The sequence below is a fragment of the Amblyomma mixtum genome, chromosome 7 (genome assembly GCF_055824585.1).
Source record: "Amblyomma mixtum isolate Tamu chromosome 7, ASM5582458v1, whole genome shotgun sequence".
Taxonomy (NCBI): Eukaryota; Metazoa; Arthropoda; class Arachnida; order Ixodida; family Ixodidae; genus Amblyomma; species Amblyomma mixtum.
This window is the reverse complement of record NC_143018.1, coordinates 24,453,850-24,477,691: the sequence shown is the minus strand read 5'-3', so window position 1 is coordinate 24,477,691 and position 23,842 is coordinate 24,453,850. Positions and strand designations below refer to the sequence as shown.

Here is a 23,842-nt window from a genome sequence, read left to right as displayed (position 1 = left end):
CAAGTTAGGCCATTTCAGTTAACGCGAACGGTCACCAAACATACTTCTGGATAAAGTAGTTTAAAATAAAGTGCTGGGCATGTTGGAGTAAGCCGGGAAAATTAGCGAGAAGCGCCGATCATCCGATGTCAACAACCCGGCTGTCAAGTGTTTCTCAGGCGAGCGATCGTGTCGGCGCTTCCCACAGATTGTCGCACTGCGTAAACAAGCACGCGTACAACCGGTACAGAAGAGAAGAGATTATTTAATAGAACTAAAGCGCATATTTCGTTTTGTGTCTTGCAAACGAGCACAAGCTGTTCATACGAAGCGATGTAAACCAATGTAAACAGCAGTATGACTGCAGTCGTCCTCATCGGCGCACTCCTGGGGAAATTTCATGCACACGCGGTAAATGTTCATTGGTGTACTATTATCTGCAAACACTCACCTAGACGGAACACGAACTATTTGCTAAACAAACAGCAGAAAAAAGCGAGTAGCGGGTATCGAAATGAACAGCCACAGAGCCGAAAGCAGTCGCGCGGCGGTGGGCGGGGCGAAGCAACGGCGGCGGCGACGGCTATTGGTTGGTTCGGGCTGTGTCGCGTTTCGAAGGCATTCCAAAATCTCGAATGTCTTCGTGGAGCGCCGTCGACTGGAAAGTCATTCCAACCGAATGCCGTTCAAGAACGTCGTGTAGCAGCGCACGTTTGGCAGTCGAGTCGAATGACGTTCGGTTGGAAGGCATTCGAAACGCCCGTGTAGCAGGGGTATTACACTCTGAATACAAATACGCCTATATGGGAGCAATAAGGCAGTAATCTTCCCTCTATAGCGCCCTCCCCTTTAAAGGGTGTGCCCTAGCTTGCTTTCATTTTACTCCTTTATGTTTAAAGCGTATCCCAGTTGAAAAACACAATCTGCACCCACAACAGATTATCTTTGATCTTTTTGACCAAAAACTAGGAGTAAAACAGAATTTGTTATAGTGACCACAGAATTTTGTGTAGTTAACACAGAAACGTACTACAGAGCTACAGACTACAGAACAGTACTACAGAAAAATACTACAAAACAACAGAAAAATCTGTCGTAAAAAGAAAAAACGACAAAATCTTTTTTGGTATATCTGAAACGGTTCTGTCCTTTTTTTTTTCCCAATATGGTCCCAATATGTTTACTTGTTAATCCGCGTGTCCCGCATGTTTACCTTGTTAATCTTCCAAATCACGAGTGTATTCCAAGAAAAAAACAACCGTCGCGAGGCACGATTAACTACCTCCTATCCCCATACAACGTGGAACGCGCGCCCGGTGATATAAGTTGTGATAATGCTATAGTCCCCCACCTGTAGGTGTTGGTCTCCCCACAGTACTCGAAGTGGGTCCTGGTGGTCGTGAAGTGGAAGGACGAGCTCATGCGGCTCGGGATGCCGCCCACTGTGCCATTGCCACTCCTCTGGAGGGGTGTCGGGAACTCGGAGAAGGGCCGCGGGGGCTTGGGCCTCAGCTGGGGCTCGGAGACGGCGTCGCTGAGGAAAGAGCCGCTGGTCCTGCGAATGAATAAATACAGATGACACCAATTTTGAGCAGTTTCAGTGAGAGCGATGTGAGGTTCGCAGCAGCACCGTAACTGTAGTAACAATACAGTCGAAACCGAAATCGCGGAGACTATACATTTCTTTACCGACAGAACTCTGCAATCCGGAGAAAAAAAACTTTACCGTTGGGGACATATTATCGAAGAAATGGTCAGAAACACAGCGTGGGCATGGCAAGGGCAGTCTCTCCCTGCAGCAGCGTCATCGTGTGGCACGTTACCTGATCGTGAGATCTTGCGAGGAGTCAAACCTTTATTTCTTTTCCTGGGACCAGTTTTTATGGTGTTTTGATAGGCCTAGAACAATGCGGCGTTATAACAAGAAATGAATCACAAAAATTGTTGATATTCTCTGCGTCGCAGTCCATGCGCGTGTGTGCACATTACATCTTTTTTTCCTCCATATCTGCTGTCAGATACCAAATCTATATCTGTTTGAGCTGCCTTGCTTTCCTTGGTTTAGTTTTTGCCTCTGACAGCTTTCTTGTTAGCTGCAGGTAGTCCGTTCCGAACCTGGCACAGAGTTCAGGAAATTACTCATAGTTAAGACTGGTTCCTTACTGGTCAGTGGCCAGAAGAAGGTCTATTGTCTCGCTCATCCACATGCCTAACGGGTGCATGGGCTCCGTCAGGTCTAACGTACGAAGATGTGCAATCACCTTTCCAGATGTGGGTCCTGCTAGTCACGACCGTTTGCGCATAAACTCTGTCGTGATTAAGAGACACAAATGCTTTCCAAATTTTTCGGCATACCGATGCAAAGTGTACGATGCATACGAATACGTTTATGAACGTGAGTGCTCCTTAAAGCCACTTGTTGTAACATTCATCAGGTAGTGTATAGGGTACGGCCTGTTACGAAGTTACAGATGTAACAAGGAAAGCATAATTCCTTGACACTTTATGTAACGTAGTTTGCTACAGATATAACTGAAAGCCACTTGTTGTAACACTCATTGGTGGTGTACAGGGTATCGCGCCAACTCCAGCGCGCTCACCTCTCCCAGAAGGGACAAGCCCTGAGGAGGGCGCGCAAGTCCGCGGAGCCCATGGACAGGGCATCCGGTTCCGGGTTCCTGCTCAGGGCCTCCCTGAGGTCACCCTCGCTCGAGGACGCCGCAGGCGCCGCCCCCGTCGGCCAGCAGGGATGCCCAACGCCGTTGGCGGCCGCTGCCTCGGGTTCCGTGAAGACGCCCGAGTCGCGGTCGCTGCTGGGGCCCGAGGTTCCCGTTCCGGGGCCGCCGGTGGCCTTGAGCCGGCAGGACTCGATGCGCAGCAGCCGGGCGAAGCTGTCGCGGTTCTTCTTGACGAAGTCCGCCAGCTGGTCCTCGGTGGCGCTGGCGCAGCGTAGGCGCGCTTCTTCCAGGAAGCGCTCGAATGGGGCCCCGCCGCGGTCGCCGGACGCGACGGCTTCTGTCACCGCGGTGGAACTGTCGGGGACGTCAGCCGCGTCCTGGGCATTGGCCACTCCCTGTGGGAAGGGAGAGGGAAGGCCGGGGGGAAAGGAGGAGGAGGAAGAGGAAGGGAAGCCGAATAAAGAAGTTTCGCGGTAGGAAACGAAATTCTGCAACCTTTTGATATGAACGTATTCAGGTAGCTGGAATATATGAAAGAAAACACTCAGTTTGCAGACCAGAACGAACTCATGGTTATTTCTGCGTTTAAGTGGGGAGTAGCGGGCCGGTGTGATTCGAGCACAGAAGGCCTATCAAGAAAAAGAAAAAATTAAGCCTCTCCCTTTCCCGTTCCTTCTCTCTTCCCTCTTTAATTCCCTCATTCCCTTCCCCAGTGCCGGGTAGCCAACCGGAATCCTTTCTGGTTAACATCCCTGCCTTTCCCCTCTCTCTGTATCTATCTATCTATACCTCTAACTAATATTTATGCAGTAATCACAGGCTCTGAGCGTTCATATATGTTTCCTTTAACATGTTGCCGCAACATCCGCTTCCCATACGTTGAACACTTGCTTAAATATAAACACAATGAAGAGCAGTAAAAAAATGCTTGTATTAATACTTGATCGTTATACAAATAGAGCTCTGACGCGCGTTGTTATAGTATTTTGCATGGCCTTTGTCACGTTAAACAATGCTGCTTGTGTGGAACTTCGGAGGTCTGGAAGATAACAATGGGGCGCATAAAGAACAACAGTGTAATTCAGAATCAATGCACGTCTCTGCTGCGTTCGTCCAAATGAGTGAACGAATGAGTTTCTCGCGGGCACTTGAGCCTCTCACCTGAACGCCGGCGCAGTCCCCCATGGCGGAGAGTAGTACCAGGCTGCTTCTCCTGGTGTATGCAACCAGTTGGACGGCCTCGCTTCCGCAGACGCCTGCAGAGTGTCGCGTGAAACGTGACGCAGGAATTGTTATTGATCACGTGGTATAAATTACTGGGATAATTACAATCGCGGTCATATTTTAGCAATATGAATATGTTAGAAGTATGAATATCTTATTATCGCCAGCTACTCCCTGTCACAGAAATGTAAAGACGTAAAGTGTGGACATAACAGGTGATAAAACGCATGCAAAGATAGCGCACACAAAGAGTTAACTGTTATGCAGTGGCACTAAACATAACACGTCACAAGTACTCACGCAGAACTTCAAAGACGCGGTCGCAAGCGCACTGAAAGACTACTCCTCCCTGCTCCCCCACCAACGGATATCTGTGCCCCCTGTCTTTCTTTGCATGCGTTACAAGGATGCGCGCAGAAGAAAGTACGGATACGGTACCGCGGCCATAAAGTCGTGAGCTCAAGAACATGTATCACGATACGTGCTTCACGTGCTTCATAGTAGCGAATATTATCAGACACAAGAACCTATTCTTTTGGACATCCCGAGCGGTACTTACTAGAGCGACGTGACCCAAACCCCCTTATTTGCTGTGACCTTCCGTGCGAAGCGCGGTGACTGCAGCCAATTTACCTTGCGAGAAGGCTCGCCTATGCCACTTCTGTTCTAGGGTAGGAGTAATGCGCCGATTTCCGAAAAACAGGACTGCACAAACATGGAGACCATGTTTAAGCACTTCCACTCTCCTGTTCCGGCCCCAATGCGCTGCTTTAACAGTATTGCGGACTAGACCCACTACTGCTTCTAGCTCGTAACGATTTCGCATCCCAGTCAATTCCCTCCGCCAGTCGTCGAAAGGCCAACGCTGCTCCAGCGTTAAGTGCCGAAGCGCAAGATCGAACCATGCCCCACTCTTTGCCACACGCACGCCACTGATGTCGTGGTACCACTCGTCGCTTTTTGCACACTACCGTATCTTTCCTCCTTTCACTATTAATAATAGAAGAAAATGCTTGCTACCTACTGTTGCCCGCGAAACATGCACATTGAAATATACAAAAAGCTTCCCACTAATTCTGACTAACTTTTCCATTGACCCGGAGGAAAGCTCTCACCAGATAATGTAATCAACGTCAACACTAACAGCGCAGTGAGAACAAGCTTTTTGTTCAGACAGTGCCTTGTGCATCTACTCGCCGTCTAAATTCGTAGGAATATGAATTGGAAGGACGAACCTGGGCCTACGTTCAATAAATAAAAAAAAAGTTGTAGACCTTTAACGTAGAGTAGGCGCGCGAAAGCATGTGTTCATTCTTCTCTTCTTACTGGCACCCGCATGTGCTCGCCACCGCGTTTCTCGCTCTTCGTCTTCACACCCTTTCTCCACTCGGCGGCAGCAGACGCGACGCCGTCCTCCCATTGGCTGCAGATGGCGCGACGCTCCTCCGAACTAACCCGAGCTTCCTCCCATTGGCTGCAGCTTGCACGACGCTCCTCCGAACTAACCCGAGCTCACCCGAGCTACTCCGAGCTTCACGCAAGATTCTCGGTTGAGACCGTGTATAGTGCTTTCGCACTAAAACAACGCTGGAATACCGGTAAGTGCAAAACACCGATAGCCGTGTTCTTTTCAAGACAGGCGGAGAGTTGAAAAGGAATGAGGTGCTCTCAAAATTCTTCCAGTTGAGCTAAGGTATTTCTCCTCTATGCGTGCGTCGACATGGGGCTCACCCGAGGCGTGTGCGCTGGCGCTGGACGCTATGGAGCAGCGGCGTGTGGGCGACTCAGACTCGAAGCTCCCGGACTGCGACGACCGCTGACGCAGCAGCATCGTCCAGCGGGTGAGGCGTCGAGAGGCGGCCCCGTCCGCCGGAGAGACGCCGGTATCCTCCGCCCCTCCTCCCCGCATGCTCGGAACACACGGCCGTCCTGCGAATGGGGAGAACCCAGCGAAGCACGCAGATCGGTCAGAAAGACTCCACGTGAAATAACCTCAGCCTGGTAAACTATATGCGAGAGAAGCCGGCAGTGTTTAAAACTAAGGAAAGAATATGGGAATGGCGCTTTCTTAATGGCTGCGTTGAACGGAGAAGGAAATGAACTGAAAAATCGTCTTCATGCATGCTTTCCTTGGTTTCAAAGCCTGTTTTTTTTTCTTTAGTATATACACCCTAATGTGTCCATCTTATCACTGTCTGCTCAAAACTTGATCTGGCATCAGATCAGCACCAAACCTGGCAATAGCCACTGCCAATAGCCACTGCCAATAGCCACTAAACCTGGCAATGCCCACTAAACCACAGTGGCGGGCCCTGACAGAAATTGTTTTTGGGCAGGTTATCACGCTCATTCATTCATTCATTCATTCATTCATTCATTCATTCATTCATTCATTCATTCATTCATTCATTCATTCATTCATTCATTCATTCATTCATTCATTCATTCATTCATTCATTCATTCATTCGCTTTAGTAGCGCTTGTGAAGAGGTTAACAGGGCCTAAGAATAAAGAAGGATGCACAAAATACAGTTGAAAGGCGGAAATTAACCTCTAGCTTTGCTGAAAAATCGACGTATATTTTAGTACTGAAAAATTCAACCGTGAATTAAATTAAAAGCCTGCACATGAACGCTAAAGACTATGTGCTAACGAATACGACAACGTAAAGAAGTACAGAAAAAACAGGGCAGCCTTTTACCTCCCTGTTTTTGAAGGAACCATGCATATTTAAAAAGAAATAAGTAATATAGCTGCACTGCTGTGGAACAAACAGGTTGAAAGATATGGTTTGCAAAAACAAACAAATCTTAAATTCCGTAACACCCCGCCGAAACGCCAGCTCCAACTTATTTTGGTTGAAGAGTCGACCACGAGAGCAAAAAACGACGGCTCGTCAGATTCAGCTGTAGCCCTATTTCATGCGGCACTAAAGTGCTTCAAGAAAACGGTACTCCACAAAATTATTACGTAACATTGACGCACGAAATCGAGCGAGGATGGCCTTCAACAGCAGCGAAACAAACGTCTTTTTTTTTTTTTTACTACATACCAGCTAGCGGTGTCGCCTTGAGGTCTCTTTTAAGGCATCGGTCCAAGCATGCGCCACGACTTTCTTTTTGCTCTCTTTCGCACCACATCTTGGAGCGGCCTGCTCAAAGGGGCGTTAAAGGCGGTCGCGCATTACTAAACGTGGATCAACCCCCCCCCCCCCCCCCCCCCCCTATAGGTGCCGTGGCCCTGTCGGAAGAAGTGGGCTGTTTGCCAACCCCCTCTAGACTGGCCCTCGCTAACCTCTAGTCGGGTCCCGTGTCTGTCGTACGTGCCAGGAATCACAACCGAGTCAAGGCTCTTTCCCCTCTCGGCCGCCGCCTTTGGCGTCACTGCGAGCTGCGGATGCCTGCACTGCCTTCAGCGCTGTGGGCACTGCTCTCAGTCAACACTGTGACTCGTTCGTGCAACATAACCTGGTAAATCTGCAGACGTCATCCGAGACTTGCGCAGTTGAACCGAGATATGAAAACAAGCGGAGGATTAAAGAATACAAACTCTCAACTCTACATACGTCACTTCCGGCATCCAGTACTCTTTATATTCCAGTATACAGCATTCCGTCTTTACTAGACGGCAGCCGGGCCACATAACTGATGGGCTCCGCCTGAGTGAGCCAGCTTGAACACTGGGACACGGGAACATTGAACAGTAGGAATATTGCGACACAAACAGTGATGTGTCCTGTTTACCTCTCTACGTCCTTGTCCCAATGTTCAAGCTGGCCCACCCAAACGGAACTGCACCAAATAGCCCGGAGACATGGAGACATGGAGACATGCCTTTATCCCCAGCCGCGGTGGCTCAGTGGTTACGGCGCTCGGCTGCTGACATGAAAGACGCGGGTTCGATGCCGGCCGCGGTGGCCGAATTTCGATGGAGGCGAAGTTCCAGAGGCCCGTGTACTGTGCGATGTCGATGCACGTTAAAGAACCCCAGGTGGTCGAAATTCAGGGAGCCCTTCACTACGGCGTCCCTCATAGCCTGAGTTGCTTTGGGACGTTAAACCCCAATAATCCAATCTAATCCAATCCATGCCTTTACAGTGGTCGGCGTCTCATGCTAACAGACTGTTTAGCATGCATGTATAAAGGTGCGAGAAGACACATGACTTTGCACTTTCGGCCTCCGGTAACCTCCACAGCCCAGAACGATGCGTCCGGTAATCAGGCCACATAAATAATGGATCTCGCGTACCAGCAAGACGGTTTAGTGCGAGTGAAACGTGAGAGGCCGCTTAACAAACACACAGAGGCACTTTCACGCTACAACCTCAGCCCCCAGTCGTGGCATCTGATTGCTTGCGTCTACACAAAACAAGGGAAATTCACCAAAGAGCTGGAATAACAACTCTCAGTCCGATGAGATACGTTGCTTAACGCCAGGAAGATAATCAGCGGATCTCGATGCGAAAGTGTGCGGCCAGTTTTCGGCACGCGTTAAGAAGAACTTAATCGAACCAGCTGTGTTCCAGATAAACCTGCGACCACTAGAAGCTAACCTTAGGAACAAACAGCAGTGCTCGGGGAAACAGGGTTCAACTGCCTAAAAGTGAACGTGAAACTCAAAGTTCGCCGTGAAACCGCATTTTTCTTTCCCGTTAAACAGTTCCGCGCATTGCAGAGACGAACTTGCTATGCCGCTCCAGATGTGACTGCCCTCAATCACTTAAAGAGCTACATAATTGACTGAATACCGACAGAGTGAGACGTCAACAGGGCAGCCTACCCTCAAGCATCGACTGATAGCAGCGGAACGTGAGTTAAATGTCAAGGCACGAGGCATATCGACGGCTTGGCGGACAATTAAGGAGCGCAGCTCTAGGAGATATCATTCATCCACCTGCCAACAGCTGGACGAGCCGATTCAAAGCGCTGCATCGGAACGCACAAGTAGCCGTCATACGAAATGCAAGAGTCAGTTTACACAGAACCGAAATTTTTGAGCAGAAAATCATTTCAATTCTATTACATCATACAACACTTCACGACCAACGCGCAATAAACACAATTTGACAATCATGGTGCCACGGTGCCGAACGAAAGCGTATCAGTTTTCTTTTTTTCCAAGAACGATATTGGAATGGAACGGGCTTCCGTGTGACGTGGTCCGTTTGACAGATCAGAAGTCTTTTTTATCTGCTGTCATATCGTCATTTTAAGCGCAGTGTATTCATTCATGCTCTTTTGTTTGCTTTCTTTTGTATGTTTGGGTAACCGAGTGCATTTAACCTTGCTCTTTGTCTTTCTATAAAACCCTGTGTGTTAGCTTTTGCTTCTTTATTCGCATTTTTACTTGCTTTGTTTTGTCGCGATGTACGATGTACCCTTGTACCACTCCTGCCTTGGCCACCAAATGGAGGCTGGCAGTATTGAATAAAATAAATTATTTTTCACTTTTATTTATCTCTTAGTTTTATTAGCGTAATCATTTGTGATCGATATTACTCGTGCAGCTAAAAACTGTTCAGAAGAAAGGCAAAGAGGTGTGGATGTTAAGCATGCTAATGGAGTAAGAATGAAGTAACCATTGGTCGAATGCCCATGATGTACTCTCTATCATAATGTCGCTATCCGAACGTAGATCGCAACTAACCACATCGCCAAGAACGGAAGGTTGCCTCTGAACACTCACGACTAGTCTGCTGACTCTCAAATGGAGCTACTTCGCTTGCTACAGCCCAGTTAGGAACAAGTCCAGCCACTCGTGAATGGTCAGTAGACCCCAAGAAAAGAGTTGCCCGCCACAGTCCAGTTAGGAAGCGGTCCAAACACTCACCGGCACTTCGTTGGCCCCACGAAAAGACCTGCTTCGTTTGCTACAGTCCAGCTAGGAAATGATCCAAACACTCACGAATACATTTATGACGTCACGAAAATAGCTGGTTAGCTCTTCGGAGTCCAGTTATAAAACGCTGTGAATAGCCTTCCCCAGACACATCGCACCACGCGCACAGTCCGGTCTCGCCGCTTCAGCTCAGCGAGCTTCCCAAGCACTGTCGCTGACGAAGGAGAGCCACCCACTGCCATTCACCGGTGGGCCGACGTCGTTCTAGCAGCGAGAAAAAAGCGAACGCCGCGCCGTGAGGTGATCGGGACTCCTGCGCGATCTCCCGGCGAGCCCGTCCGTCCATCGACGCCGCGGAGCGACGCGCCCCGCGCGAGCGCCCGATCGGTGTCGCCGTCTCGCCGCGTGTCGCCAGCGTCGACGAGCTGCCCGAAATGGCACCGCGTGCGGCGAAGGCGGCAAGCCGTATATTTAGACCCGCAGAGGCCTCCCCCGGGAGGACGCCGAGCGCCAGCCAGCCGGCGAGGCGAGGATGAAGGGTCTGCGAGGTCCGAATCCCCCCCGGAACGGAATTTTTTCCACAACCTCCCCTCCCCCTCCCCCCCCCCCCCCCCCCAAAAAAAAAAAGTAAGACTCCCGGACTTTTTGCCGTTCCACAGTGGCGAAGACTCAGAGATTGCTGTACAGCTGAACCTCGATATAACGAAGTTGAAGGGATCCCGACGATTACTTCGTTATAGCCGCAGTTTCGTTATAGCCCGTGATGACCAGCTTCCAAGGGGAAATCATCATTCCTTCGTTACATGCAATATTTCATTATAAACCGTTTTTGTATAACGAGGTTAGACTGTACCGCAGATTAACCCCGACCTCCCCAGCTCCTGAATGTGCAAAAGGCCCGCTTAAACCACGTGACCGGAAGACGGTGCCTTCTTGACAGTTTCCGCTCCCTAGCCCACATGTACAGCATTCGTCAAAAGTGTCCGGGCCACGAGTTTGCTGTCGAGTCGTCCCGCACGAGATTGACGGAATCGTAAAAATCCAGAGCCCTCTAGGAGTGAGGATGACAGGTCTGTTCATTCTCCAGGGATTCGAACATCTGTGGCTCCGGTAAGTGTGCTGCTTGATGGCTAGGAGCGGGCCCTGTGGTCCGGACACTTTTAACAAAGGCTGATCCTTGCGGCTCAGCTCCGCATATACTAATGGCACCCCACAAGGGCTATAAGCCCTTGTGGGGTGCCCAGACCTAGCGCCATTGCTCGTGGTTGCTTCCCCGGGATAAGTAAACGTCTCAAGGGTACGTTATCGCGTTTGTAGAAAACAGCCACAGTGTAGGGTACCGTTGCTGCTGTCAACAGCAGCCCTCATTCTTCTACGACGGTGTGCACGCCTATACTGCGCTGGCTGATCATGTGATTTCCCGTTAACGATGATTACACCAAGAAGTGATGTGTGCCTTTGAAACAGGGTTTCCCGAGTTTTCATTTCAACGTAATATCGCTAATCCCTGTTTGAAACAAACAGTTACCACGAGGGAAGACTGGAAAAATCCCCATTCCAGTACTCAAAAATGGAAGGCTACATCAAAAGCAGGGCGCAGTTGAAAAGGCACGTTAACTTAAAAAAGGAGTCATATTTCTCACGCCCGTGCATCACCGTGGAGTTCAATGCTTCGCGGCAATATTTCAGCTTTCGCAGAGGTGGAATATCGATGCTTGGTCTGCAAAATCTCCAAAACGTGATATAGATGAGCTGACATTTTCAACTATAGGAAACTTTTGGTAATGCAACGATGTGAAACTTTTTTAAAAAATTTTGAATTCTAATTTGCAAATGCTACTTTGGCCCAAGAATTTCAAACGCCGATTCCGCCAGCTCTTAAACGGGTCAAAACAAAGGCCCCTGTCGAAGAATGTTTACAGTTCTGACTCATTAGAATCGCATTTATTAATTAGTCGTGCTAGATGCGGTTTATTTATTTGTTTGTTTGTAGGTTTATTTATTTATTTATTTATTCGTTCATTTATTTATTTATGTGCATATTTTAAGGGCCTCACAAGTCAGGCATTACATGAAGAGGGGCTACAGAAAAATATCTTTGAGAAGTCAACGCATTTAATACATATAACTAAAATGAAAGGACACCTAATACCATGACGAAACATAACTAGAGGAAAACGTCGGGGAAGAGGCCTTTGTAATGGCTAATTGCCCATTATTTGCCGCCTGGTGAAAGAAAGCTGGAAAAACGCTGATTACCAGACAGTGTTTACACCCCGCCGTAAGCATCAGCGCGCACGCATAATGCGAACGTACGCAGCCCCACAACTGCTGCAACTGCGCTAAAAGAAGCAGGCGAAAACATTCGCGCGCCCAGCGCTGACGGGCGACAAGTTCCGCGCTGCATCCGTATCGGGTTTCCACATTCGTGACGCGCGGCGAGCGACGCACATATGTTTCCCTCGGAATGCAGCGAGAAAGGGCTCTTTCTGGCTCGCTCGCATTAGGAGGAAGCCAAGCGCGCGGTGAACAAAGCCAAAAGTTGCAGCCTATTGCCTCCCTCGCCGGGCGAAATTTGCGGCAAGCATGTCCGAGGACTGCTTCGCCGTGCGCAATGCTAACGGGCATGTTACTTAATTTAACCGAATTCAATTTCGTTCATTTCACTTCATTTATTCATCCCGGGCACCAACAAACTGACGTAAATCTGAGGGTATTGCATAGGTAGGCTTAGCGGACATGCTGTTGAATTGAATTCGCGTCGGCCGCGGTGGCTCAGTGGTTATGGCACTCGGCTGCTGACCCGAAAGACGCGGGTTCGATCCCGGCCGCCGCAGTCGAATTTCGACAGAGGCGAAATTCTAGAGTCCCGTGTGCTGTGCGATGTCAGTGCACGTTAAAGAACCCCAGGTGGTCGAAATTTCCGGAGCCCTTCACTACGGCGTCCCTCATAGCCCGAGTCGCTTTGGGACGTTAAACCCCCATAAATGAAATGAAATTGAATTCGCCTCGGTTCAATTGAATTCATTTCAAGTTATTCATTATTATATCCACTTTTTATTCGCAGCACACCCAAAGGCCATAATTTCGAGGGCATTACATGGGCGGACTTAATGGACATGCTGCAGAACATCTCAAAAAGCCCTCATTCTGATGGCGTTTCATGGAAGGCTTAACGAACACGTTGGTGAACTGAATTCAACTCAGTTACATTGAATTCAATATATACATTTAGTTAGCTATATTTTTTTTTGTTCAGAGCACCCCAAAAAGCCATCATTGCGAAGGTAATATAAAGGTGAGAGCCCAAGCACGAAAGAATCTGCGTCATAAAATGTACATAAAGTCATCCCATTTCAATAAAGTAATAATTAAGTCGAATTGAAGCCAATTGAATTCGAGCGATGCACAAACGCTGATACGAAGAATCGAACGCACAGTTCAAAAACATGCGATCCAGGGTGTAAAAGAAAGGCCGTTGTAAAAAACGAATACAAAAGGTAAACAAAAGGAACACTTGTTGCGACTGAAAGGTACTCTCCAGGATTGCAGGAGACGAAAGTGCAAACCGGTGTCTCTCCGAGTGGCTGTTTTTTTCTGGCTTGCTTTAAGAGCTCGAACTATCGATCCCGCCTGTTTCTTTTTTTTCGTGCTGTTCCGTCTCTTCGTACTGACAAGACAGAGCACGGTGTTGCGACTCTCAGCAGCAATGCAGTGCAATGTTCTATTCGCGACTGTCTGCAATAAACGGCGCCAGTGCACACATTCGTCAGCACGTACTAGCTCTCGTACAAACGATCTTCAGTCTAAGTAGTGACATGCCTGCACCTTCACAACGTTTTTTTTTTTTTTTTTCACAGGATATAATACGATTCCAGAGGGCGCTGTGGCATGTGTGTGCTCAGCGTATACAGCAGACGAAACGCAGCGTTTTCGTTTTTATTTTTTTAATTATTTAAAGACGACGGTGAAGCACAACTCCCATAGTTTTCTTTTTCATTTCTTCTTTCCTTTTTCTGCGGTTTTCAACTAAAAGAAGTGCCGGAGCGCGCTACATTGGCTTCAAATAAACACAACGAAATGCAAATTGAACATTTTAAGGCGAAAGCCTTTAATGGCTCATACTGTCGTCCGTTAGCAAAGCGTGTCACACGCGTTTAACTCGGGAACTAAAGATAGAAGAAAACCAATGGTTGCTTCAGATAGAGGAGGAAAAAAATAAGTCTAGAAGCCAAGTTTGATGACTGTAGACTATTTAGTTAATTAATTATAGGCAAGAATGTCGAAATTGCGTTCAAATAGCGCGGACGTCGATATAGCCACGGGAACGGCGTGACGTCACATCCGCATGAAGTCGTCACGGCATAGTGAAAATTTTCACAGAATGGTCGGAAAAACGTCGAATTTGTGTCACATAAGATGGAAAAATGCGTAATTACGCGTAATTAGTACTTAAGATCCCCGAAAGATGTATAATTTGGGTATAGATATAGACATGGGAACGATGTGACGTCACATCCACCGGAAGTCGTCACGGCATAGTGTCCTCGGCTTTGGCCTCTCAACACTTTAGTTGCCAAAGTGTCCTCGCAATTTTTACGGCCAGACGAGCTGCTTTGACAAGCCTCAATCGTTGCCTGCGGAAGTTTACTTAAACGGCAAATAACATAAATTTTGCACAGGTACCAAGCCCTGCAGTTCGAAACATATTTTCCCACACAGTTCACACGCGGCGATCCGTCACGGAAGCCGACGTAGCGAAAATGATAGAATATCTTTGAGTGCTCCCGTGGTAGCGCAACTACAATGAAGCGACAAAATGGCTGCGGGTATTTCTGTAGCTGTCGCCCCTGCGAACAGGTAGACAAGACATATCGTTCTCGGACCAAACTCCGTTTGGTTAAGGGCTACGTGTCAAGGGGTACCACTCTTCAAGCACCATTCCAGTGTGTTTGTCGAAAAAACAAAAAAAAAATTAGAAAGCGCTCCTGCTCAGCAGGAACATACTCACGCAGGCGCTCGCAGTGGTTCTTCTTCAAGGAGCACATAAGTGGTATACCGGCGGCGAGAACGTCTTTACGTGCACGTGCATACACCCATACTTCCCGTCGGCAGCAGGGCGCGACTTCTCTCGTTACGCGCAACGACTCTCTGCTTTCTTTCTGAATGTCAACCTTACCAGGTTAGAAGGTCTAAGTAGTATACGAGACAGGATCCGGCCTTCCGCCGCTTAGCATGCAAAACACTGCAGCTAGAGAGAGGACAGGCAGGAAACGGCCCACGCACCGTTGCATGCGTTATATAGGCTACCGTGCTGAGGCTAAAAGGCGTGCCTGTCTCCCTTCGTGACAGCCATCCGCCACCCTCCCCCCCTACCCCCTTTCTGACTACACTGGCAGCGAAAGAAGACGTGAAGAAAATTCGCGGTTCACGTAGATGGAGATAACCTAGTCAGAGACGCGTCCTCTGATTCCCGTTAAAAGAAGGACAGGATGCCTTCCTGAAGTATCTAGTCACTGTATATGAATGTAGAAAATGAAAGGGAAGATTGGTTTGAAGAAAGGAAAAAGCGCAGTGACTGTCGCACTTCTCGGTGTACAACCCAGCCGTAAGGGCAGTGACGAAGGTGGAAGCGAAAGAAGAAAGATAGAAAGAAAGAAGTGTCGTAGTGGATGGCTCCAGGATAATTTCGACCACCCGGGGATTTTTAACCGGTACTGACACTGCACAGCACATGGGTGCCTTGAGCGTTTCATCTCCATACAAACGCGGCCGCCGCGGCCGGGATTAAACCCGAGTCCTTCACCTCAGTAGACAAGCGCACTAGGTTAGGTTAGGTTAGGTTAGGTTAGGTTAGGTTAGGTTAGGTTAGGTTAGGTTAGGTTAGGTTAGGTTTATGAACGTCCCAAAGCGACTCAGGCTATGAGGGACTCCGTAGTGGAGGGCTCCGGAAATTTCGACCACCTGGGGTTCTTTAACGTGCTCTGACATCGCACAGTACACGGGCCTCTAGATGCAGATGCAGCAATATTAGATGATGGAAATAAAACTAGGTTTCTTACCCGGAGTAACGGGATACGCACGCCTGTTCCTTCTCATCGTGGAGACGAAATGGCAAGGTTCAGCGCGCGGTGAGGTCTCCGGATATTGGCAACGCATTACGAAATTTTGGGTGCATGCACGACCTCGGCAACCAAAGAGGTGCCGTCGCGCTCGCTTACGCGCACGAGGAGACATATCACGGCGCGAGCAACTATTAATCTTATCGCGAACAGCTTCTGCCTTTTGGGCTTCAGAAGTCCGCCGCCTCACGAGAGCTCCACGGCAGAGCAACAAGATAGGCAGGTGGGTCTTGAGTGTGTACTCTGCAGAAGTTGTTGGTCTTGAATTGCCGCTCACGCATGCCACACTTTGAGAACACTTGTCGAAAATAAAAACACAGGGATACTTAATTACCTTAGATGTTAACAACGCGATAACAAGAGAAGCTACTGGTGCCTTTACTGGAAGTAATTTTACTTCCGGCTTTGCGACGTCACTTTGCTAAGCTAATGTACATTATCCGGACTGGTGCCATAATTTCTCTCCAGCCAATAGACGAATCTTATGACTGACAGCACAGTTTTTTTTTCTGATGAGGTTTTTAATGTTATCGCGTTGGAATTTTGCAGCAACCACTACGCTGAATAAAGTGCGAGAGCATTCGTCATGGTACCCACGACGCAACTCGCTATGAACGCAACCACGCAATTTGTTGAGCTTGAGTAAACTTTATTAATCCATACTCTCGACGTTGTTGTCGTCTTCATGGCTGGTTCCTAGTATTGACTGACGGTCTGTGTGAATTGAAGTAGGAAACGTATTTTGAAGTCAATGACACTGTCATGTGGTGTTTTGGCACTACGTCTGTTTTGTTTAGTGCCACGTTAAAGGCCAGCTCCTTCATGTTTTGCGAGTACTCCGGTTTACTGCGCTTGAAATGTCCACGTTAAAATCCCCCGTTATGATCACTGGCGTCTCTAGCGGCATTTACATGAACCCTACAGCGGCGGTTCGAGTCAGGGGATCGAGTTGAGCAAGGTCAGCCCAACTCGGCGACTGCGTGTTTACATGAACTCGATCTTAGCGAGTCGAGACCGCTTCAACTGCAGCGACATCAAGCGTCAAACAGCGCAAGCGGGAGAGGGCAGTGGCAGCCTCCAAGATGGCGGCACCTCACGGCTGTCTCGGAGGCGCGACGGCGCAGGAGAAAAGCAGGTTAGCATTTATTCTCTTCCCTCCCGCTAACCCTACTCTTCTACTCCATGCTTTCAGAAAGGCGGGTCAAGCGAGATAACCTACCCCCTGCAGGCGAGTTAACTCGCTCTGCCGCTTATTTTACTCGACCCGACAGCGTTTACATGAACCCGACAAGCAAACTCGACCCGACTCTATCCAGTTTATGCAAACAGGCCTGCTGTGTCCTTTGAGGTGTCATAGAAGGACATTACAGCACCAGCACTGCGTATGACGGATTCGCGCATCTGATCAAGGCGCCTTTGCTTTGCATAGTCCTGCTTCGCTGCGTATCGGCGGTGCTCGGCAGCTGCACGTCGTCGTTTTCTTTCAAGGAGCACCTCTTCTATGAGCGGTGGTCGCTTACCGAGGCCCCATCTCGTCTGACACGAGTGCCTCAAGATATGTACGGCAGCAGCGCACCGACCGGCAAGCGAGCGCCGTATACTCCAAGCACAAATACACCTATATGGGAGTAAGCTGTCCTCCAGCACACTCCTTTTTCTACAGAGTGTGTGATAGAGGACAACTTTACTCCCTTTTTTACTCTTTTCTGTTGAGAGTGTAGCGCCGGCGATGCGATCAGACACACTGCGCATGCGCGCGGCGCTCCGGTCAATCCAGCTGCGAAGAGCGCTCGAAGGCGCACCGACTGACCCGACGCGTTGGGTATGCGCGCGGAGCAACGAGGACAGATGGACAAATAGCGAAATCTGGATGAAGTAGCTAAATACTGCTCTCGCATTAAAAAATCCCTGCCCCCTAAAAGGAGGATTCTGGGAGTTATCGATACCTCCGTTCCTGGCCACAGAGGATGCTGAAAGAATTCTGAAGGCGCATACGACGAGGGAGAAAGAAGGCACATGGCACCGGCTGGTAGGGTCAGCGCGGAAGCTTTGAAATGGGAAAGGGCCCAGTGTAGAGGAAATATTCTCAAGCAAAACCCTGGATTGGACAGGTTGGTTTCGTGACTGTAAGTATTCTATGCCCAGATCCCCTCTGCGCCGTCTTCAGAATCCTCTACAATTATGAACCAATTAGCCCGCAGCAAAGTATTGCTTCGGGGTGAAAGGCCGGGCAATTTCTTTTTTGTATCACATTGGCGCTAATCCTTAGGCCGGCCACAAGAAGAAGAGGTGTTTGAGCATATTTTAAACGCAGGCGACGCCGAGCCTCCTCTATTGGGCTAAAGTGCGCAGAGGACGCAGTAATTGTTGACGTCACTGCGCAGCATTTTGTTGTAGGTGAAAATGAACTGTCGGGAATACAGGACGGTTACTTTAACATTCAATAATATTCCGACAAGGTGGTAAACCCCGAGTATCCCATAGAGTGAGTGAACACTGAATGGGCCCAAACCTGCGGTGGCTCAGTGGCTTTGGCGTTCGACTGATGATTCCAAGGTCGCGGTTTCAAGCCGCCAGCGACGGCCGTCTTTCGACGGAGGTGAAATACAAAAACGCCCGCGTGATGTGCGATGTCGGCGCACGTTAAAGAACCCCAGAAATAATAAATAAATCCCGAGCCCTGCACTATGGCGCCCCTCATAACCCAGCTGTCGCTTCGGGATGTTCAACCCCACAGTTTACAATTTACAATTTTTTTTTTTGCGACCGCCACTGTTACGGGCCCCGTCAGGAACTTAATGCGCATGCGCGCGGTAAAAGTGCGCAGCGTACACAAGAAATATCACATTCGAAATTCATCTAAACGCAACGACACAACACAAGGCAAAGCTACAGCTTTATAGGAATATCGGCGGATGCAGAGAAATCTTATTGCGAAAGCAATACTAGTTGCATTTTCAGACCGGCCTCGCTCTAATCCACTGCGCCATAGCGGCGATGTCAAGCCGTCGTTCTGAATGAATATTTATAACCAGCCTTAATGTGGCTGCTACCTGCCGGTGGGCGGCGCTGTCATCGCTGGCTGTACCGGCTGCATTTGGCGAACACGCGGCCGGTAGCTACCATATTAGCATATTGGATTGGATTGGATTGGATTGTATAACCGATGCATCACCACAAGTCTAACCACAAGCACCACCACCAGCTACACTACCAGCTGAACCCTGGCGTAGCTACGGATATTGCTTTCGCAATTACCGGGCTTAACCAAGCTAAGCCACAACCATTTTTTTCTTGCCAAGAAAGCGAAACGCACACAGTTTTCTCCTATAGATAAGCGGCGGTGCTCAGGAGCGATCTTAAACATACTTACTGCCTTGTTTTGAATTCCACTTCCCTCCCCCGCATTGCCCTAAGCCTTTGAACAAGCATTGCCCTCTAGAGACAGGCAGAAGCGGCAGCGATAGTGACGAACGGTGACGATAGTGAGCTAAAACTTGTTTAGCAATTAATTAGTCATAATTCGCACGGTTAGTGATATATCAAAGGCTTTAATCACGAACAATAATAATTATCAACAGCAGCGTCATCTATGCACTTCGCACACAACAAACAAAGAAGAAGCGACGCCCGTGACCGCATTCGTGCGCAGCCTTGATAATAACAGGAAGTGCGGCAACCTCTCCTACTTCCGGTAAGATTTCAGCACCGCGTGCTCGCGTACTGCGCTTCCAGCTCTCGCTAGCTACGCAGCAGGCATTTCTGTCTGCTGGTCTCGCCTGTATCCAGAGCCAACGCTTGCGCGGGCAGAACGCCATCGATGTGCGCTCAGTTTTGACGCCGAAAGAACCACACTGATCCCACAAGGCTGAAAGCTGGGAAAGGTGCTAAATATTGATAGCAAAAACAAATGTTAAACATACAAAGGTGGGGGGAAAATGTAATAGCAGCTGTTGTACGCCCCCATGTACGCTCCGTACTCGACTGTCAAGCGCTGCCTTTTACAATGGATCATACGCAGCACTTTAATAACGAAAAAAAAAGAAAAGAACGAGCGCTCTGTCAGATCGCCTCGCATTCGAGAGGCAGGGTGTTCGATTGATCATTGCATCGCTGGTAAACCGTCAGTTTGTTTAATAGCTTTCAAAGGCACTGCGCAATCTTGTACACGGGTTTCCGGGGGCAGCAGCAATTGGAAAAGGTCCCTTTGTGGCCGGCCGTCTTCTGACATCAGGGACACACAGGCAGAGCTTTGAATAGTGTACACTGCTGGGCCAGTTGATGAACGGATCATCTCAGGAAAGTTCTGTGCAATTCTATATACGGTGGATTCCGTTTTCTTTCTGTACTGTTGTAAGTTTGCGCCTCTCTGTGTCCCCTCTTTATCGCGCAAACATTTCCTTGCAAAGACCATTGAAGTCTGACTTGGAAGTTACCGAAGAAGAAATGTGAAGTTAAATTCCGAGTAGGCAATTTTGTATGAAAGATAGACCCCTGAATTTCTCAGCCACCTTTTTTTATTTTATTTGAAATAGCATATTTACAACGTGCCTTGGGCAGACTCATCTTCGGAAGGACCTCACAGCACGCCGATTAGCGGAATGGCTGCGCCTGGACAGATATTATTAACCCCCTCATTAAACCTGCTTCCTCCAGTGCCTCTCCGCAGTGCTTATATGTGCAAAAACTTGAAACAAAAAGACGCGGAATTGGGCCAACTACCCGCAGTACTTTCCACGCATAGCCTTCGATAAAGATCACATCCTGCGTTAGGCGCAATAACTCTTTTGTCGTCCATCTTGGGGACAGTACACGTGACCCGTTTTCAAGCCTCAGCAGATGACTTGTCCGTACCACAAGCGTCAGTCGAACACAGTAATAGCGGGGCAACCCCGCCTGCGACGAGATCCACTCATCGCTGGTCACAGCGTCGACGCCCCGACTTCTGCGGAGCCCAACGAGATTCGATCGAGCGGTCAGTCGCCCCCGGGGCAACGGCCAGACACAGCCCATCTCCCCACTCGCTGCCAGGCGGCATGCCAAGACGGAGGATGTTCTCATATGCGCGCAGACGCGCTTTCAATTGGTCGGCGCGATGCAGACTCGCTTCATTGAGCAGAAGTTGAGGAAGCCCCGCAGCGTTCCATGCATGACAGGCCGCGGGGCAATTTTCGTACGGCGGAAGCCCCGAGGGTCGCCCCCTCCTTCCAGGCGACAGACGTCGTCGGCGCTACCGCCGTCATTACGCTGCAGGAGCGCTTCGCTTGCGTCGATAAAGCATTGCTTCCTCCGCGGTTGCAGCACAGCTGGCAAGATGCCAGTTCCGGGACGGCGGCGCGGGCGGCAAAGTCAAGAGCGATGGGATTTCCCCCCTCACTAAAAGATTGCATGCGGCTCCTCTGTGCGTTTCTACAATGCGTGCAAGTCGTGAAGTCTGCGACCCTGAAGCGATAGACTGCAGCGACTCACGGAAACGTTATCGAGCCGTGGGTCAGGTTGAGATACACCTGACGACGCTTCCCTTTCTATTTTTGCTCACGCTATCTTTGCGCTGCATATAGCTCGCACCGTCTAATCTGTTCAGCCCATTGACCTCAAAAGTGTCTTCTGGCCTCTTGCTTACTGATCTGAATAGCTTCCGCAAACGTTTCTTGGTTGACGGGCAGCTCCGCATTCGCGAAATAACAGCGCGAAAGAACAGCTCGAGATGTTGGCTTTTGACGACAGCGACCCTATTCTTTTCTTCACCAGCGACCTTCGGTTTGCAATAACTAGGTCACTTTCAACACTCAGTTAACGTGAACCATAAGATGCCAGTTACCAATATGTGGCTGAATTTCGAGGTTTCTACACGTCTTTTGCAAGGAAGCATATGTGCTCGGATGAGGCTAGGATATTGTAGGCAATCAGCGCACGACACAGGAGAACATAATGAAGTGACGGTGCTTTCATTATCTACCACGGACATGACTTGTCTGCCGATGATGATGACGACAGTATATTCTATGAGCCAAGAAGAACGCTAGACGTTTGAAGAATCGGCCGGGACGATTTCTGGAAAGCATGACTAGCGATATTCTATTCCTTGTAGGTAAGAAATAGGTAATTCACAATGAATTATTATCTCGTCTGAATTTCACTTAATCCCTCGATTTTTCCTGAAGCCATCGGTCTAACGACATTACGGCTGGAATTAGCTGATCGGCGCGGTCTCCCCCAGCTATCCGCTAGCTATTCTCGTTAGACTAAATGGTAGTGGGAATGCCCCGGTGTAACATAGTCCCGGGTTCAATCACCTTACAGTGACATATTTTAGAGGACCGTAATGCTTTCCTCTGTAACCAAATAAGTACACTCAGGTGTTTGTCAAGTGTAATTATTCGCGCTCCGCCGCGGTGGCTCAGTGGTTACGGCGCTCGGCTGCTGGCCCGAAAGACACGGGTTCGATCCCGGCTGTGGCGGCTGAATTTCGATGAAGGCGAAATTCTAGAGGCCCGTGTGCTGTGCGATGTTAGTGCACGCTAAAGAACCCCAGGTGGTCGAAATTTCCGGAGCCCTTCACTACGGCGTCATTCATAGCCTTAGTTGCTTTGGGACGTTAAACCCCATAAACCAACCTAATTATTCGCGTAACCGGCGAAACTACAGGCGGTACTGTAAGGCGTGAGCATGACTTAACTGTTGACAGGTAAATGAGGAGGCACTTACTCTTCTTCATCGACCGGAGCTAGGAAGAAACGTTTTCAAGAGAACGAACCGACCATCTAGTCACTCAGCCCCAACTGATATGCGAGTCCCCTCATAGCTGCTTCAGCTCGTGTAATAAACAATCCAGGATGCTATAGTGTTAGCGCCAAGGAACGCTGAGCAGTGCAACAGCGCTTACGTGCGCAGTTTGTTCGGGCGTGCATATAGCCATCAGCTAGGAACTGCGTACGAGGGCAGATTCGACGCACAAGACAGCGGAAAAACCGCACCCCTAGCCGTCACGGTACATGCTGCCAGACAAGCGGAAACTATGCATCCGAGTCGGCTTTCAAGGGTGTGTTTGCACCTGTGTACTCGTGTGTGGTCCCTTCAGAACATCGCTAGCGAGAAAGGCATTTATTTTTAGGAGGCCTTGCGCTAGAAGCTCTGCAACCGTCCCATTGATAACTGGAAGACACCAGCAAAAGCCCTTCGCTCACAGCGTCACTTTCAAAGGTCGACTTTAAAAGAGACCGTCGCGAAACAGAAGAAGGATAAAAAGGAGAGGCATCCTCTTACGCAGGCAGCTAATGAGGGAGCTATGCGGCGGGCAAACTTCCAAACGCGACGAACAGCTCTATTTCCGAGCTGCTTGCTTGCTTACAGGGTGCCCCACGCATCCGCGGTCCGTTAAGGTCTTTTGCTAGTATAAACATACAATTATCCGCTGCGCTGAACACAGTCAGGAACACGGAGCTGCAATTGTTTACCACAGCCTGCTTACAGAAAAGCTGTTCGCAAAATGAGGCTGCGGGCGAGCAAGGTAAGAGTTCGGTTTGTTGACGTCGCGTTAGCTTGGGTTAACCGACCTTAAACCAAGCAAATCAAAGTAATAAGTACGGTCGACTGAACCGCATAACACCGCATACTTGTACAAAGCGGCGAAGGACGAACCGAAACAAAAACAAACGCGGATCCATAGACTCGTTCATTCCAAGGGTTTCATTCAATCGGGAGAGACCAGTCGCTCCTATGCAGCTAGCCCACGGCTGCTCAGCTCCACCTTACCTCATGGTTCGATTGCGGTGTTGAAACAGTCTTGCAAGGCTTTCGGTTGTCGATAAACACACGGTGCACGGTACAGTACAGCTACACAGGGTAGCTCGCAAAACAAATACACTCAAGTGGATGCCTGTTCACTCCTCATAGTTTGCTCGCGCACTGCACACACGCGCGCTACACACACAGGTCGCAGCAGCGGCTCCAGCGTCGGTAATCCGGCATCGGCGTTGAGCGTTGCGCCGAGGTGGGTG

The 23,842-nt window shown here is 49.2% G+C and overlaps 1 protein-coding gene across 3 annotated transcripts in view; it reads right to left on the bottom strand.

Annotated features, from left to right (window-relative positions):
* Positions 1-23,808, bottom strand: part of LOC149335331 (FYVE, RhoGEF and PH domain-containing protein 2-like) — a 44,309-nt gene extending 20,501 nt beyond the window's left edge. Inside the window, exons 1-5 of one of the 3 annotated variants that reach the window (XM_089552016.1) lie at positions 23,598-23,808; positions 5,613-5,810; positions 3,819-3,913; positions 2,580-3,052; positions 1,331-1,534 (exon numbers count right to left, since the gene is read on the bottom strand). In XM_089552016.1, the coding sequence (XP_089408142.1) occupies positions 1,331-1,534; positions 2,580-3,052; positions 3,819-3,913; positions 5,613-5,790 (950 nt within the window). In that variant the 5' untranslated portion in view covers positions 5,791-5,810; positions 23,598-23,808. Of the gene's footprint in view, positions 1-1,330; positions 1,535-2,579; positions 3,053-3,818; positions 3,914-5,612; positions 5,811-9,711; positions 10,205-15,782; positions 15,924-23,597 lie in introns of those variants that run through there. The other 2 variants (XM_089552015.1, XM_089552017.1) reach the window with 2 other exon arrangements.
* Positions 23,809-23,842: the final 34 nt, after the last annotated feature.